The sequence below is a fragment of the Convolutriloba macropyga genome, chromosome 2 (assembly GCF_964194025.1).
Source record: "Convolutriloba macropyga chromosome 2, txConMacr16.3, whole genome shotgun sequence".
NCBI lineage: Eukaryota > Metazoa > Xenacoelomorpha > Acoela > Convolutidae > Convolutriloba > Convolutriloba macropyga.
The window spans coordinates 64,101,095-64,119,394 of record NC_134469.1 but is presented as its reverse complement, the minus strand read 5'-3'; the positions used below and the strand labels follow the sequence as shown (position 1 = coordinate 64,119,394).

The 18,300-nt window shown below is 33.8% G+C and overlaps 2 protein-coding genes across 3 annotated transcripts in view; both read right to left on the bottom strand.

Moving 5' to 3' along the window:
* Positions 1 to 18,300, bottom strand: part of LOC142335402 (proteasome maturation protein-like) — a 517,526-nt gene that overhangs the window by 85,085 nt on the left and 414,141 nt on the right. The gene's annotated exons all lie outside the window — the stretch shown is intronic.
* LOC142334600 (uncharacterized) overlaps positions 8,914 to 18,300 on the bottom strand; it is a 49,955-nt gene continuing 40,568 nt past the window's right edge. The window contains exons 17-22 of the mRNA XM_075382764.1: positions 15,872 to 16,079; positions 15,431 to 15,641; positions 13,392 to 13,677; positions 10,945 to 11,131; positions 9,955 to 10,132; positions 8,914 to 9,374 (exon numbers count right to left, since the gene is read on the bottom strand). Coding sequence (XP_075238879.1) covers positions 9,338 to 9,374; positions 9,955 to 10,132; positions 10,945 to 11,131; positions 13,392 to 13,677; positions 15,431 to 15,641; positions 15,872 to 16,079 — 1,107 coding nt within the window. The 3' untranslated portion in view covers positions 8,914 to 9,337. The remainder of the gene's footprint in view (positions 9,375 to 9,954; positions 10,133 to 10,944; positions 11,132 to 13,391; positions 13,678 to 15,430; positions 15,642 to 15,871; positions 16,080 to 18,300) is intronic.

Here is an 18,300-nt window from a genome sequence, read left to right as displayed (position 1 = left end):
TGCATTTATAAGTCTCATCGAAATTATTAAAAAATGCTTGGCCATCATTAAAAGTAAAATAGATTTTATTTGTATTAGCGCTTGACATAACATCTTTTTCCGCCGTCACATACCACTTATCTGAATATTATCAAATCAACCAGTTGTGAAATATTGAGATGTACCTTTTTTAACTTATCAAAAAAATCATCAACCACAATATAACACAATTATTGATGTCTGGTATGTTTTTCTTAGTGATATCATTAATTTTGCATTTTGTATATCTTTACCAAGCTGATTTATCTTTACAGACTACCTTTATGTTTTCTAGCAATGTTAGTGTTAGTGTTAGTGTTAGTGTGAGTATCAGAAAACATTTTTCATGCATAATTAGCGACAGAGTTGCACTGAAACTGCAATTTTTTGTATCACTTTCTTCGCAGCTACTCTAAATGTTATTTTCTAATTTTAAATTTTCTTAAACAAAGTTTGTTTTTACCAGTATTGGTTGCTCAATGAATAATAGATTATAGTTGCGACTTTTTATATTTAAAATTATTTACTACTTTTGTTTCAAATCCTCCTACTTCAACTCTTAAATTTCATAACGAGACTGATTTGGTAAAAAAAAGGTTTTGATATAAGTTAAGCACTAATTGAAATAGTAATAAGAGCTCAAGTAGCAGAAACTAATAAATATGTATATCCTAACATTAATATAAATTTACACCAAACTGATAGTGCTCATTGGATTTTGGCGATGCAATGAGCTGGAGTAAGTACGGATTACTTTTGGTGTATTTACACCACCAAGCATTTCTACAAAATTATGTTGTTCTATAACACAATTAGATAGAGAGTCGTATTTCGGGTCCTATTGTTTTCATATGGTCTATCATATTGATGATGGATTTAAAATAGGGAGTGTATTGACTAATTTATTCAATAAACGAAAGTGTGTTGATCTATATAGAAAGTGTCATCATTCATGTTGTAAGGGTAGAAGTAAAAATAGGTAAAAATGATAATATTAGTGGAAATGATCTGCAAAGCAGCTTCGCTCTTGAAAATGTGTAGTTCCCAGATTATATTAGAAGTAGAAAATCAGGGCCTGGTGAAGATGTTAAGGACGAATCTTCTAGAGAGACTAATTCTAACTAATTTATACTGTGATAAAATATATATCATTGGTCCTACTGGTGATCAATTTGAAGATAATGAAAGTGTTAATGGAGATGCTGATGTTGGGTTCATTAAAGATAAAAATGATCACCTGATGAGTTTTCTCAGCATATATAGAAGCTTATGGCATTTGATGATGTACGATCTAAGAAAGCAGTTATCAATTAACATTTCTGTAAAGATGGAGATAATTTTTTTTGTGATGTGATTATTTTCAATCAAAAGCTTTCAATAATTAGACAGAATGTTAGAAAAATTGCAATCTATTTATATTTTTTGACCAGAGAAGTAAGATTATGAACACAATAAATAGTGATTTTGATGATCGCGAGATAAAATATGAAAACTTTGTCGGTCTACAGAATGAAGTTTGAACAATCCTTAAAAAAATATTGTTGTTCATATATATATATATATATATATATATATATATATATATATATATATATAATATGTATATATATATATATATATATATCCAAAAAGATGAAATTTCATAGAATTTTATGAGCTAAGTGGAATAAAAATTATTATTCATAACTGAGATTATAAATAATATTCTAATTGTTGTTCTAGTAATTTTGATTTTTAATTTAGGTGGAAAATAAAACTTAATTAATCACCATAAAAATCAAATAATCTACGCGGTTGATCTTTAAAACTAATTTCAAAATAATTTAAATGTTCTTTTGTAGCTTATCGATAAAAAATTTTTGCTGGTGCAAATGGGATTAAATAACCTGCTAATTTAGTTAGATTGAATGTGTATGATATATCACAGTTCATATTCTCATGTTTAAAATCCGATATAACGATACAATTACTATTAATTATGATAAAACGCATTATATGAACTAGATTATCAGCTTTATTTTTCTCTTAAATGTTTCTCAAATAATGTTTTTGATGCTATTTAGTTATCAACATCAAAATCAACCTCTTCTCTTTTAATTTCCATGCTACATTTCATTGTATTCTTATCACTTTCGATTATAATTTTATTACTTGTTTGTTCTTTTAAGATTTGAGCTATTTCAGATATTTGATACGCTCCAAGTAGTGGATCTTTTGTAGACCACAACCATGATTATATTGATCATTCCAGTCTGTCCAGGAAACTGTTTCGTTTGTATTAAATTTTCCGCTCAATTTTTTTACACTGAAATATAAAGAGATAGTCTATTTAAACCTAACTTTGAAGTGATAAATGTCAGTTCAAAAAAAATAATCCTTTGGGTTGGTTTGACAATTCTAACATTAAACGTAACTTGACCTTTAGCTTTAGTTAACTCTTTTGAAATTACCAAAAAACCTAATTATCACGCTGTTTTTATTTTTTGAAAGCGAACCTTAATTTAGATACACATATCGCTAAAGTAATTAAATACACAAAGATAGATTACGAAGCAAGAACCCAAAAATCTAGCAACACTTTTAATAATAACATCAATACCGTTCTCAATAGAAGAAGAATCGTTAGAATATACGTGATTCTTATCTTGAAATTGGACTTGATATAGTTGATAATACTAGAACTAGATATGCAGTTGACGAAAACTTAAGATAAGTTTTTTTATGGTTTGATGACAAGAATAATTCAGTCAAACTTGAAACTAGTGGTGGTAGGACTACTGAAAACATAGATAATTGTCATTCTAACCTATTGATGTATAAATTACTCACTAGTGCCTGTAATGAATATGAGACTGGTTGTCCTAGTGACCGAGGTGAGAGAGATAGACCATCAAGGAATCATCATCCAGTTGAAAAAATTATATCTATATGATGGTTAGAATAAGTGATCTGTTTTATTTTGTTTATGATTTAGGAAGTAATATATGGGGATTAGGGTTCAAACAATCATTAATGGGATACAATATCGATGGGACATTGTGTAGAGCTGCCGGTGTTGTTAATGATGGTAGAAATAACAAATAGATCGTGGTGTGTGCCTAGAATGAACCCTAGTAAAAAACAGAATTTTTGTACAAGAAGGGTTAACTAAAAAACACGATTTTGACTTTAGTTATTATAAAAGAAAAAAATTCTATGAAAATCTGCCTTTGCTACTAGTTTTGTTTTTTGTTTGATCTTGGTAAAGAGAGTGGTAAGGAGAGATCACAATAATGAATATTTTTTTTTGCAAATAATGATTTTAAAGATCAATTGAATGATGCAATTACATTTATTATGATGAACATGACTGAGTGTTATTGTAAGATTGTTAGTAGGTTCTATCCTGAAGGTAGGACGAATATGAATGAAGGGACTAATAATTATAATGAGGTGTTTACAGAAATAAAGAATTCTAATGCAGTTTAAAATGGAGTACCTGATATTTTTGAACCATATATGAATCATCGACCCTTTAAAAGTAGTTAAAGAGAACATTTATTTTGTTGTCGTTATCCAAGTGATCACAAGCAACCACAACCAATACAACTGAATTTCAAGTTCAGTGCCGCTATTGTTGATGTTATGTGTCATGCATTATTTTTAAATTAAGAGATTATTGGTGTTGAAAGGCATGGTAATGAGACGGTTGGTTTTGCTAGTTAATTTTTCAATAACTTTAACTTTAATTGTATGATTTATTTTATAAATAAAATTGATTGCAGCCTTTCCACCGATCTCAGAGTGGGGTTTTTGTTTTTTGTATACACAGTACAACGTGTCCCATATACAGTATGACAACAGAGATTATCTGCCAAGCAGTTTCACAGTTGCTTTTAAAAATGTGTAATTACCGTTTGAATCACTTAGGTTCATCATAATTCATCAAATCAGGGGACGTTGTTTAGGAATGGATCACAAACATTCCGTTTGCCAAAACAACTTAACTTGACTTCGTTTTAGCTTCATTATTAATAAAGTTTTAGTTTATGATGCACATATCGACATATTTTAGACGAGTAAAGCTCTGCTTTGCTGATGACCATCACTGTATATGAGACAAGTTTTTTAGTTTTATAATGATTTTATTGCCATTATACTTCTTGCAATGAGAGAACTAGATGAGTTTCATTCATTGTTTTTCAATTTTAGAGTTTGAATTTCAATTTTGTTGCTATGAACAAATTTGTTTGAAAATAATCGACTTTGTTCAGTTTTTTCTTAGCTCAGATACATCATGTGGTGAACTGTTTATTCAACGAAAATTTATGTGTGATAAGATTTTTCGAACACGCTTTAATAGAGTTAAAACAAATAACCGGTAAAAAGAGTTCTTTTTCTTTTTTTTAACGTTGGAAATAGTTAAAACCGCAATTTTTTGGCAGGTTTTTTATTGATGAAAAAGCGCTATTTTAGCTTATTTTTAGGGTTTTTTTATTCATAGAAGAATTGTATAAATTAGAACCGAGCGAAATTGAGCAAATGCGAAGTTTCCTCGGCTCCTAGATATGCATTTACTTGTGGACTCCGCATTGGACGACCAAAAATTTAGCCCGCAATTCACGGAAAATATGAGCAACTGGTTTCATTCTGAAGCTAGTTGATTGGCCCATTTAAAATGTTATTTCGTAAGCGGGCAAATTAAACTGTACTTTTTTCAGCAAGTAGCATAGAGAAGGTCTATCCCTGGTTGCTTACATTTTGACCACAAACCTCAAAAAAATTGGTTGAGTTTTTATTTTCTTGTCTGTCAAACGACTTTTTGGCCAATTTTTCCAGCAATATAGAGAAACCATTTTATCTGTCCTCTTTTATATTGTAATTTAATGGTTGGTATTGAAAATTAACGTTGCATATATAAGAGAACCGTATCATTCGTGAAAATTAGAAGGAAGCTAAAAGGTTGGGTCAGATATTTTGCAAAACAAACTATTCGCATGAGACTAATTACAAAGTATGAGATAAGTATGAGGAAGCACTGTATCCATCAATCAGTCGTGATCTATCATTAGTCCGTTGTATGTTTGATCGTACTCTGCCATTGCTCTATTGTCTGTTCTATCAATTGTCGTCATTATTTTCATCAGTTGAATGGTCGCTTGATGGTTTGGAGGACAATGCTTATTACTGAAGGTTCGTTTCTCTGGTGGGTCTCCAATTGCAGGAAGTTGTGGCTTCGTCGAAGGTGTTCCACAACTTTCGACTTGACGTAGAACTGTTCATTGCAGTTTTCGCAAGTGTATCTGAACCGCAAATGTGCCATATTCTTATGGCATTGTACCGAAATAACTCTCTTCTTGTTGGCGAGTTGACACTCGTTGTAGTGATACTTCCCATTCAGTTTAGAGATGTTTTTCGTTCTAATGTTTTGTAACGTATCGTCTTGTCTAAATTGTTCTCTTCGCGTACTTCGGTTGCCAGATCATTTATCGCTACGTTGTGTTAGTCTGGTGAATTATACGGCTCGTTCTTTTGGGAATGGGTCCAAGGTAAACGGAAATTATCTGAGCCAACCTGTAAATTTGCAAACAAATCAGTTGCCAGCAAATCAGCAAAACAATAAATCAGTTGCCATTTCGCATGTGAAACTACTGAGGGGCAATAGACGCTAATATATTTTATGACGGAAGCGTATCTGACGGCTATTTAAAAACCTGAAAATCATGTAGGACGGTATGTTTCAGAATGATTCTCGAAATGTTAGAAAACAGCACTTAATTCTGAACGTAAAGAAAGAAAAAAGCTAGGGAATAAGAAGTTTTAGTTAGACATCTAACCAAGCTTCAAAAAATGAAATTTGTCCAAATTGAGTTTTTGCATCGATAGTTAATGAAGCGTAAACTGGCCACAAAAATTAATGAATTATACGACAGGAGTTCTTGTTATTTTTCAGATAGAGTTAATCAAGTTTGTATTGATGAAAAAAAATGCAAAAAATTTTCGTTTTACGTTTTATAATTTAACCGAAATATTGTTTGCAAGAAATATAGAAGGCATAATTATACAGTGAAATGGTCAACCTTTAAATTTTTACACCAGAACTGAACAACTTCGATTTTTACTCATAATTTTTAGATTCTTTTTAAAAAAAATTCTGAAACTGATTTCACAGATACAATTTCAATTCATGTCTGCTTTTCCAGATAAATGTATTGGTAATGCCTGCTAAAAAAATAAAAATAATGCTGAAATTTTATCTAATTTCCAGCATTGTTAAATTGTTAACAAAATATTTTAGCAATCAAATAATATTTTAAATTTTTTTTATTTGGGGTAATGTGTAGATTTCAGCAGCACAATAATGGCTTTGAACACAAATTTTTCAAGAACCTCAGAAACTGTGTGCCTGAAGGTTGAAAGTGTGCCTGGAGTTTTTTTATACTAGAGTATAATTTGTTGATTTTGCAGAATATGTATTGGTAATGCCAACTTAAACACAAACAAAGTTTTTAATTTTATTCGAAATTGTTAAAATTTCGTTTGATTTATGAGTTTTCAATCAGGATTAAAGCTGAAAAAAATTGAGCATGCGTTGGGCGTAATAGATCAATTGTAGTACCCTTAGTTTCCTGTTTCATCTCATTTATGACCAACCAGGTTTCCGTTGGACTGTAAATAGTAGTAATATGAACTTTTTCGACAAAATTAGTTTAGATCAGTTGACCGTTAAAATTTTAATCCCAGTTGTTGCCCTTTCTTCTTTTTTTCTGATCCGTTTTTGTGTTCTGGAGCTCAAATGAAATTTTGTTGATCGCTCACCCAATTTTCGAGTTGATCAAGCCATACAATAGTAATTATGAAGCAAAAATTTTCAGCATTTCGTTACTATTTTGTACACTAATCACGTTTTTTATCTTTATTGTCTTTGGGTGCCTAAGTTCTGCTAACTTTTGTAAGCATATCCATGCTTTGTTAGATTTCAAGCCTTGGCTTCTTTTTTTCTTGCATAATTAATAGGAAACCGTGCTATTCATCCCAATGATACCAAAAATTGAATGCTAATTTTGTTCAGCTATAAATTGAAGAAATAATTGTCTGTCTGTCTTCTACGGTCCAATTGGTCTGCTCGTCATTTCGAGGATTTTAAAGTTTTTTATTCAATTTTTGCATTGATTTTCAGAACGTCGTTTTTGGACACCAAAAAAAGCGTTGGAGTCTTGTAGTGAAAACCACGAAAGAGTTCCCTCAAGACTATTATATTATGCTCGTCAGTTTCAATAAATTGAACACTTAGAGATTACTACGGTTCGGACAGAAGTGTTCAGCAACTTAATGTCCTCCGGGTTTGACGGGTTATCTAATTTTTAAGACAAAATGTCAAGAGCAACAGAAAAATCGATCCAGAAAAATTTATGAGAGAGCAGCAAATACATGACACCGCAGTGCTAATGTGTTTGCTACAAACTTTGTTTGAAAGTAATTAAATAGTGCAGAAAAATTACCCATCTTAAAGTGTCAGTCAGAACCTACCTGAGATCAGACCAATTGGAGGGTTTTGTGCAACCCAAATTTCAGGGTCAGAAAGTGTTATGGTCGCACAATAATCTGCACTATGGTCGCACAAAGCTCTTATCAGAGATCAAAGTCAATGCATTGTCTCATCCAGAGTCGCAAGAAACACTGACCAAAGAACAAAGTCCGAACAACGTCAGACCATTAGTCGCCCAAAAATCTGGACAAGGTTCGCAAGAATTTCTGATCACAGACCAAAGTCTGGACATAGGTCGCCCCAAGTTTAAACACAGAGTAATGAGTGACTGTTTCTGTTTTCATTTGGCTGCAATTTTTTATTACCACGTTCTTCGTTAGCCCAAAACAAAATTCCTGGCTCAAAACAAAACTCCTGGTAAGTTTTGGTTCATAATTTTGTCATTTAGTTTTTTTTCAACCTTTTTAAGATATGCTATCTAATTCATTTATAGATCGAGAACTATAACTTGGATTTGCATACTTCGTACAAATTTCAGGTGATTATTACTTGTATTAGAGAATGGTCTGATCAGAGGGCAAAATCTGGAGCACGGTCTGATGGGTGGTTATAGATCGCCATCGGAATCTCTCTGCCCTCTTCGACGTAGGAGTCCTATTCACCCATGTCACACTGGATTTTCCTCAAGCTCAAATCAAAAAAAAAGGTGTACTAAAGATTAATTTAATTTAAAGGCCAAATTGGTGATTGTGATTATCAAAGATTGTTAATTCGCACGGCAAATAATTTTACAAAAATAGGTTTTATTTCATCAGGCGACATTTCCGCCCATTAGGCTCCTACAGAAGAAAAATGTAATTCAGCACCGGCAATAAAATACCAGCAGCATTTAGTCAAATATCATCAGCTACTAATTCTGGACCAGGGGCGAGTCAAGGGAGAGTTACACATAAAGAGTACACAAAATAAGGGATTATAATCAGAATGCAAATTAAGTATATTGTTTTCAGTTCAATTCATTGCAATAACTGGCATAACTATTTTGGGTTCCTAAGTCTGGGTGGGTATGGAAGTTTTGGCACATTCGAGGATACGAAACAAGACTTGCAATACTTTGATAAGGATCCTGATACGATTTTTGATTAGAAAACGCCATGAGATGACGAGTAACTTGTAAGATATTTGCATGTGTTTCAAGATACGAGGTCTTTCGTCACTAAGGCAATGTAAAGTATAATAGTAATCATATCGTTTTATTATATGATTTATAATCTATTAGGTAATTCGTGATATAAACGAAATATTATAAGTTCCTTTGTCACCATATCCCACACTGTCAAGCCCTTTTTACGTCCATTGAGATTTGTTTTGTGGAATTGAAAAGGTAAATTAGACCAATTGTTTATTTGGTAAATTTTGTGCTTGACGGGATCTTGTTTAGCTGTTTTAATTTTTGTCAAGGTATGGCAAGTATTGGTTCAGTGGACCTGATTTGTGAGTCTAAATGGCAGTGGGTGATTGAAAATAGTTAAACGAGAGTGGACTGTGTGTTAGTTGATCCACTGATTTGACTGTAGTGGTGGGGAGGAGGGGTGTTTGAGTGTTGTTGTTGATAGTCCGTTGGCACCTCAGCATACAGACTGCAGCTTGCCCCGGGGGAGGAGGTGCTGCCCGCATGCGATGAGGGGGACCCCCCACTCGCTGTGAACTTGTGTGAGTACAGAGGGCTGAATGGGGGGTAGGGGTCGAGAATGACGTGTGGGGGACTACTGGCACTTTCTGCGATGCTGTTGCTGTTTGCTGGGCTGTAGAGTCTTCGGCTGTCTCCAGCACTCACGAAGATCAACTCACTTATTCCATTTTCTTGTGTAGGAGCCAAAACAAGTTTCTAAACAACACAATCCCAATTCAGTCCTATTTGTTTCGTTAGTCTTGCCAAGATTTACAGAAAATGTGATAAAGGTCAAATTTTGCATTCAACATTCAGCACGTTAGCCGCTAATTTTTTATTTAATAGGATCGGCATTCTTGGAACTTTAAGAGTGGCTAATAATAGACTTCTTGAGATATGAAATTTCCCTTGTATGGAAACATTTATAATGAAAAATGCGTCCGATTATTTGGTATAGAAGTTAAACCATAATTGAGATGGTTGAGATGGTATCAATTGAGTCAATGTTAAATAATCTTAAAGTTTGTCTTAGTGTTACATGAGTGAAAATTATTATCCCCTAACATTTCCCCCCTGATGAAGTAAGTGGTTGCATGACAAGATACCAGATTTTCAAATCGACGTATCTTCAAATTTGCAAAATTGATTTTTTTTTTACAAAAACCAATGCGTTGAACTCAGGTAACGTCTCTATAGGATCTTGCATGATCTGATCATCTGTATGCCATGATGTGAACACCATGATCTGATAATTACGGTATGCGCGACTGTGTCGTTTGAGATGGAAATAACTAACTTTGGATGGGTAGTGTAGAAATTTGGGTGATCGCGAAGGGAGGCAGCTGCGGCTGCTTCTCTCTGCTGTTTATTATTAGATACCATTCTGCAGTAGGCGATTACAGACACAGTCACACAGGCCACCACCAGAAGCACTGTCGCCACACATGTCAAAATCACCATCAATGGCAGTTTGTCTGAAACAAAAATCATCATCGAAATCAAAAACGATGACATCGTTCTATAATACATCACTAGTGCAAGAATAATTGGCTACTTTTTTCAAATTTCAGTGACATTCTCTGAATTGTAAACAATTACAGGCCAGTGCAACAGCTGAATTGGGATATTTAGTTGAGATGAGTACGCAAAATCTTTTTAAAAGCTTAATTAATACATGGGAGAGAGAGAGAGAGTGGCTTAAATCGGAACCTCAGAGCAATTATTCCCATATAAGAGCAATGTGAATTTTGTTCTTATGTATTATGCAAGGTATTTCCGAGCGCTATGTGATTAACGATCCGAAAAGGTAATTAAAAGTAATTTTGCTTTTTAAAAAAGTAAAATCCGATATATGAAAAGTGAATTTGCCGATTCAACGCCATGGCAACGGCCTGAATGACCCGAAATTCAATGCGAATCTAAACTATTTGCTCATGTCCTGCTTTTCTCTGACAAAGATGAATGAAGAAAGCCAGTGCATTGAACCATATCATGTGCAGTGATGGAACCCTCTGGTCATCTCTTAGGTTCTAGCGAGCCCTCTTGTTAAAGGAAGCTTTGTTTCTAAGAGCTTCCACGTATACTATTTATCACACTCACACAATACAACTTCTTAGAATACAACTTTTAAAAAATCAGACTCCTGCCCTCCTCCCACTCGCACTCGCGACCTTTAAGGATTTGAAGTCAGAAACACATTCTAACGGCTTTTTAGAGAAAACTTAAATTGGTCAAAGCTTTCGGCAAAGTGCAGCATGGCAAAATGTGCGTATATATTCTCACTAACTGGCTTGCATTAAATAATCGTCAGTGGTGGTTTGACTTTTCCCTGAATTACTGTTGGGTGCTTCCATGCCCAGACCCGAGGAAGCACGGCAATCGTTTGGGACAAAATCCAGTCTAGATCGTATCATGTCCCGAACTGCTTGAGGAGGTCGCTTTTGGGGTCTCAAAGCCAACAACTCGGGAATTATCTGAAAAACGGTAATTAAATATTCCTCAAAACAACTTCTACCTCTAATCTGATCTGATCTGATAAAAACTGTTTTCGTGGTGAAATCAAGTCTTGGCCGGATAAGCAATTCAGATATAGCCCCCTTTAGGGAGTGATACATTAATGTGGGAGTAGACGAGGGGCTATAATCACCTAGTCTAAACGTAGTCAAATTTGCAAATATTCACTGCTCAAGGCGAAATTTGTACATTTTTGGCATTGTAAATATTTTCAAATTCTTTGAAAAACACACTAAACCCATTGGAGAACCGTGATATATGCAATATGCAGTGATATATGTTATATGCCAGTTTGGTTTCACCAACATCACCTGGGGTGCTAGGAAAAGTAGCCGACATGGCGTTTAGCCGACAAGGAAAAAAATGAGTAATTTAGCCGACAGTTTATTTATTATTCGTCAAAAACCTCAGTAGATCGGTGGACCATTATCTCTGGTGTGCGGTCGGGTGGCGCTCTACCTGGCCTATCCGTGGCTGTTCCCTCAACTGGGAGAGTGGGGGAGGGGGGGGGTACAACCACGGATAGACCTTCGTTACGCTAGTTGATTACAACTGTTTCGTGTATTTGCCTGCTTACAAAGTTTCCGTGTGTTTGCTTTAAATTGGCCTATCAGAGAATCAGAAATAATCTCAATTTTTGGATATTGGCTAAAAACCCTGTCGGCACATACCGCGGCCACCATCACCTGGTCTCAAATCTAGTCATATATTGCTGTAAAGATTTGATTCCCTAAAATTTCCCCGAAAGCTTCATAAATTTTCTTAAATGTTTCAAACTTTCCTAAAATCTTTCTTAAATTTCTACAAGGATGCCAGCGGATCCCCCCTTGGCTGTCAGTGGCAAGGATCCCACTTTCCGTAGGGCTCACAATTTTGTCAAGAATTTCACGCGAAAAAGTCGAAAATTATTTGAAAAAATAGTAAAAAAAAAATATATTTCTGTATAATAAAAATTGAATGAAGATGGAAGGACAAATCCCGGGTCGAGGTGTCACAACTATTCAACGCAAAATTATGTAAGATAAGCGGTGAAAGCGGGAAATTTAAGAAAGCGGGAAATTTACCTTTAAAAAACGGAACCACTAATTTTGATTTTTAACAGTGTACTAATTTTATATATATAATTTTAAACTTGTAATATTTAACCCCCGGGTTATATTTTCAATTTACTTGTTTAAACAAAAAAAATTTGTAAGATAAGCTGTGAATGCGGTGAAATTACATAAATCAGGCGGTGAATGGGGTGAAAATTATTTTATCGCCTGGTAGCGGTTAAATTACATAATTTCACAGCATTTCACCGCAAAATTATGTACGAAATTTGCAGTGAACAAAACAACTTTTCACCGCTTATCATCCATATTTTTCCAATATTTCCTCGACCCGGGATTTCTTGAAGTGTTGGATTAATAATTTCGTGATGCTTATAATTTTTTTTATTTTTCTTCGATGTCTAAAATGTGTGTCGAGGTTTTAATGTTTTGTGAAATTTTGAAGTCCTTAAGCCTAGATTGAGGACATTTTTTAAAGGTTTATTGGACCATTTTTGATTAGCAAATCGAAGATCAAATTTGTAAAATTTTTTAAAATATTCATGAGTGTCGTCGCAATATAGGTGCAATTTAAAGGCAAAGTTATAAAACTGTTTGTGAAGTAATGTGATCATGGACAAGAACTTGCAAGTTAATGTAACATTTGAAAAAGTGTTCGAAAATTTGGAAATTAATGTTTAATTTGCAAAACTTGTTCGCAAATGTTTGAAAGTATAAAGCATTAAATTTGAAAATCATTCTGCAAACTTTTGCAAACTTGATCTTAGGTTTGAGCTAGGGTTGATTTTTCTATTGGAGCTAGGGTTTGAGCTATTGGAGAGTTGATTTTTCTTTCCACATAAAAACACAAGAAGCACGGAAACAGAAACACTGTAGAACTTCTGTGGAACGATACCATGTCTTGGCGTGAGCTTCATAAAAATGATGATAGTGAAAAGTAAATATATGGCTAAGTCTAAATATTTAATTGCGTTTCACAAAATTATATATTTTTTGCCAAGATCTTACCAAACACCTTGTATTAAGCCAAGTATTAAAAAGATCATGGCTTAACAGAAACCGTTTAATATGACATTCCATGTTCTGTCAAGGATTTTAGGACCATGGTGGTCTATTGAAGATCACGAGATTGCAATGTTCGAAGACTTGAGGAAATTTTTCAAATTACCTTACTGGCATCGGGGTACCGTCTCAGTAGTTCATCTTCATTCAGCTCAACACAGGTGTGAGCAATCAAGTCACCCTGGTATGAGATCAAGGGCACACAGCCCACCAGTGAAGGTGCCATCTCTGAACTGGTAGCAAGGAATGTGTTGGCTCTTCCCACAGAGGAACCAGATGATAAATGTGTTGCCTCATCCGGTTGTGAGTAGAAGAGGGATCCTCCCGGAACCCTAGCCCATCTGACCACATTTCCAGGTTCCACTGGGTAGGAGGGAATGCGCCTCGGATTCCTACAAAGAGACAAAAAAATGAACTTCGTTCTTCATCAAGTGTGCCCAGGTGGAAAACCTTCAAAAATGAGGCATGTGTTGGCAATTGTAATTCTATAGACTGCAAATATCAGTCAAAATCCTGGTAAATTGACTTTCTAGAAAACCAATTGAGATCAAAAATTGCTTATCGTTCTTTTGACTGTGTCTGTGAATAAATATTTCAGTTTTCAATACGATGAGCAAAATATTAAATTGAGACGATTGTTAGTTTACGCGGGCTTTTTCACTGATCAGCCACACGTAATCATGCATTTATTAGGCCCTTTGTGTGACTGGTTGTCTGTTCCCGGTTTATCGATACTAAAATAGCAATTTCATTCGTGTATAAAAATTTTTGCACTATTAACATTGAAAATATTCTTCTCCAAATTGTGAGATGTTGTCTTTATCGATTTAAAAAGGTATTCAAGTAATGATCTACCATGATTTTCAATGAGATCCATTGTATGCGAAAGTCTCTTAAATTAATAATTATAACATTTTCTACGAACTATAACAATCTCTCACAGTCTACAATTATTGTATTCAACACACATGCGGAAAGTATATTGATCACCATCTCTACGTTCAAATGCACTTAAGAACACTCAGAAAACAATACAGAAAACCATGAAAAAAAGATACAACCATTTTATTTTTTTAAAATTAGGATCTGGCCTATCAATCCTCTGATTTTTTTTTAATTTGGAAAAATGCCCTTCGAGGAATCCAAATAAACAATTGAAATCCAAGACAATTCTAAATTGGGATTAATTGAATCGAAAGGTCATCAAAACTATTATTAAAATTGAATTCAAACACAAAAAAACCCGAGACAGCATAAACTTAAAAAAATCAAAAATAAGAAAAAGCGTATGAAGCAATGAAATCACAAAATAGCTCAAAATTGCATCCAGAAGTCTATTTTAAAAATGAGATCAAAAGTTTTACCAAATGAATATTTACTTATTAAAAACGATTTAGAAAAGCCACTATCGTCGAGTAAGATAATCTAAAACTTAAAAAAAATTGGTGCGAAAAAACCGCACGTGATCGAAAAATTGATCACGAGGATATCGTATATTTTAGAAAAATCAGTACATATATAGGTATGTGTTTAAAGACCGGGTGGGTCCCGAACCCCACCTTTATATTTTTACGATATGAATGCGGTGGCCTTCAGTTGAAACTTAGTTTTCAGGTGCGGTATTGACTTTTACATCCTGTCTCAAATACACTTCAAAAAATTTTCAATCAATAACAAACTCTTCTTCGAGTCGTAAAAAAATGCTCCACCAACACTCCTCTTCGAGTCTTATAAAATGGGCTGGTTATAATAGCCAACTGAGAAGACGACGGCGGCTGTTTATTATACAATTAAGTTTATATTTGGTAGCTCTCCTGCTTGCTGACGTTTTCACTGCTAATAAAAATTAGCGAAAAACGTAAAAACATTGAAAAAACAAGGAAAATGGGGTCTCAAAAATAATGTATTTCAGTTAGGCAAAAAATATCAAATTAATTTAATCCGATATAAGAAACGCTCTCTTTGATGGCTTTGAATCCTGATCTTTGGAATCATGGGCGTACATAAGTCCTCTGAAAGATGCCAATTTTTCTAACTCAATCATAAAACACTATCATTTAGAATGGGAGTGGACTCGCACAGTACCCTCCACGTGGATTGTTTTGTAACTTTCACTCGGATCTGAGCACCTTTAAACTGACTAGCCTGAGAGTGAGATCGGAGAGTTGTGTGATGAAAGAGTTTAGTCGATTGGAAGATTCTGTGTCACCCGGAGAGGAGCCCAAGTGAACGAAGAAGCTGTTCTGTTCAGTGCACGAAGACTCTATTCTAGTTGCTACCTCAGAATGGCCGACCATTGAGTAATCGTCTCCACTGACACTTACTATTAATGAAGTTCCCTTTCCTCCCATCAGATCTAAACTTTATTGTAGTTAACATCATCATTGAGAAACAATGCGCAATTAATCAGGTGAAAAACACACACCTTTAAACCAACTGAAAAGTTTTGAGTCATTTGATCAAATGTCTCCTCGGGGAAATATGGCCAAATTACGGGGCAGTTTACTAACCCCATTTTTCAATAACCGTGATGCAAGATAAAATCTTGTTTTATTATTCAATTTAAAAATGCATTGTAGATCTTACTCATTAAAGCTGTTCTATGGGCGAGTTGCAGTGGAATATCAATGAGGAGAACAGTTAGATCTGGACCAGTAACACTATCTGGACCACCACTGTGAAGATTGAACTGAAGCTGGTGTCCAGACTGACCTCCTTTTTCTTTCTCTAGCATCTGATGCAAATCGTCAAACGTCACTGGGTGGTCTTGTATAAACGTTGTTGATAGTATCCTCTGGAACATAAAGTTTGTAAATAAGTAAAAAAAAACAGCAACTGTTTGTAAAAGTAACAAGGCGGCTCGGTAATGTGCGATCGCACATAAGGTTCCGACCCCGCTCATCCATAATTTTGTCATAATTGTATCAAATGAGGAACAGATGGAAAAACGCAAAAAAAATTCAAGTATTTTTCAAAAAAAAACTGGTTTATGAACGAAAAGATAGCCTCCAAAGCAAATAACTCAGTGGAGTAAAAAATGATGCATTAGATTGATGCGATATGCCGATATTAAGAAAGCGGGCAAAGACGAACGATAAAATCAAACGACAACAACAAACATTAATTACATCAAAAAATTTATGTCCGCTTTAAAAAACAAAACTTAATAACAAAGTCAATATAGCGTCAGATAAAACTGAAAACAAACAAAATAACCTGTAATTCACCAGAAAAAAAATGTTTATTCACCAGTTCATAATAAAGCTTGGTAACAATTAGACAAAAAAGAACAGAAACTTTAAATTAGAAAATTCGCAGAATTTTTTTAAAAAAAAACAATTAATTTCAAAGTAATGAAAACCATTAGGAATCACCTAAAAAATCTCATAGGTTTACAATTACCAAGTCTTCCACTAAAAACGTGAAGGGCTGAAAGAAGAACAAATAAAAGAAAAACAAATTTAAATACCAAATAGATTTTATAATATTACAAAAGTTTTCGAAGACTTTCATTAATTTTAAACAATTATGCCGAAATGGAGAAAAACTGTCAAAAGATCCATAATTTTTTTTATTTCTGCTACTTGTTTCTTTTATTAGTAGCTTATGGCTGTTCAATGCTAAATAATACAAGGCGGCTCGGTAATGTGCGATCGCACATGAGGTTCCGACCCCTCTCATCCACAATTTTGGCATAATTGTCTACCAAATGAGGAACAGAAGGAAAAACACGAAAAATTCAAGTATTTTTCAAAAAAAAAACTGGTATATGAATGAAAAGATAGCATCCAAAACAAATAAATCAGTGGAGTTAAAAATGATGCATTAGATTGATGAGATATGCCGATATTAAGAAAACGAGCAAAGACGAACGACAAAACGAAACAACAACAACAAACATTAATTACATCAAAAAAAATTTTGTCGGATTTAAAAACAAAATTAAATAACAACGCCAAAATAGCGTCAGAGAAAACTGAAAATAAACAAATTAACTTGTAATTCACCAAAAAAATGGTTATTTACCAGTTCATAATAAAGCTCGGTAACAATTAGACAAAAGAACAGAAACTTTAAAGTTAGAAAATTCGCTGAATTTTTTTTTAAAAAAACAATTAATTTCAAAGTCATGAAAACCATTAAGAATCAACTAAAATATCCCAAGGGGCTACAATTACCAATGCTTCCATAGCAGGGAATCAAGAACTCTTGGTATTCAATTTTTTTATGCATTTACAAAAAGAACAACAAATAGACAACAACTTAAAAAATCAATTAAAACTTGCCTGAAAACGCTTTGGAAGCCGTGAAGCCATACTTTGGCCCCAAAAATATGTTCGATTGCACCTTCGTCGAACAACGATAATGTAATATGCGGCCACTCATTATTGAAAATAAGCAACAATTAGACAAAATAAAAAAAAAACAAAATTATGTAATAATTGTTTTTTTTTTTCGAAAAAATTTTGTTTCCAAAGACATAAAAGCCATTAATTACAAAAAAAAATTGAATAGGTTGGTCCAAGTTCTTCCAAAGTCAGCCCGTGAGACCTGAAATTATCCAGAATATGTCTTACGTCTACAAAAAGAACGTCAAATATGACAAAAATCAAAAACTCATTTACTTTTTTTGTGAAAAACCCGTGTGGAAGCCAGTAAAGTCATAACAATTCTTAAAACATTAGATCTTGTGACATCAATCCCTTTTAACACTTTCCATTGAAATGTATTATGTGACCTCTCATTGATGAAACTAGGTAACAATTAGACCAAAAAGAAAAAAGCAAGATTATGTAATACTTGATTTTATCGAAAAAAATATAGTTCCAAAGACATGAAAGCCAATAATTACAAAATGAAAAAAATGAATAGGTTCGTTTATTTTTCTAAAGGAAGCCCTCGAGAAATGCAATTACCCAGAACAAGACTTACGTCTACAAAAAGAAAATCAAATATGACAAAAATCAAAAATTAATTTATATTTTGTGAAAAACCCGTGTCGAAGCCAGTAAAGT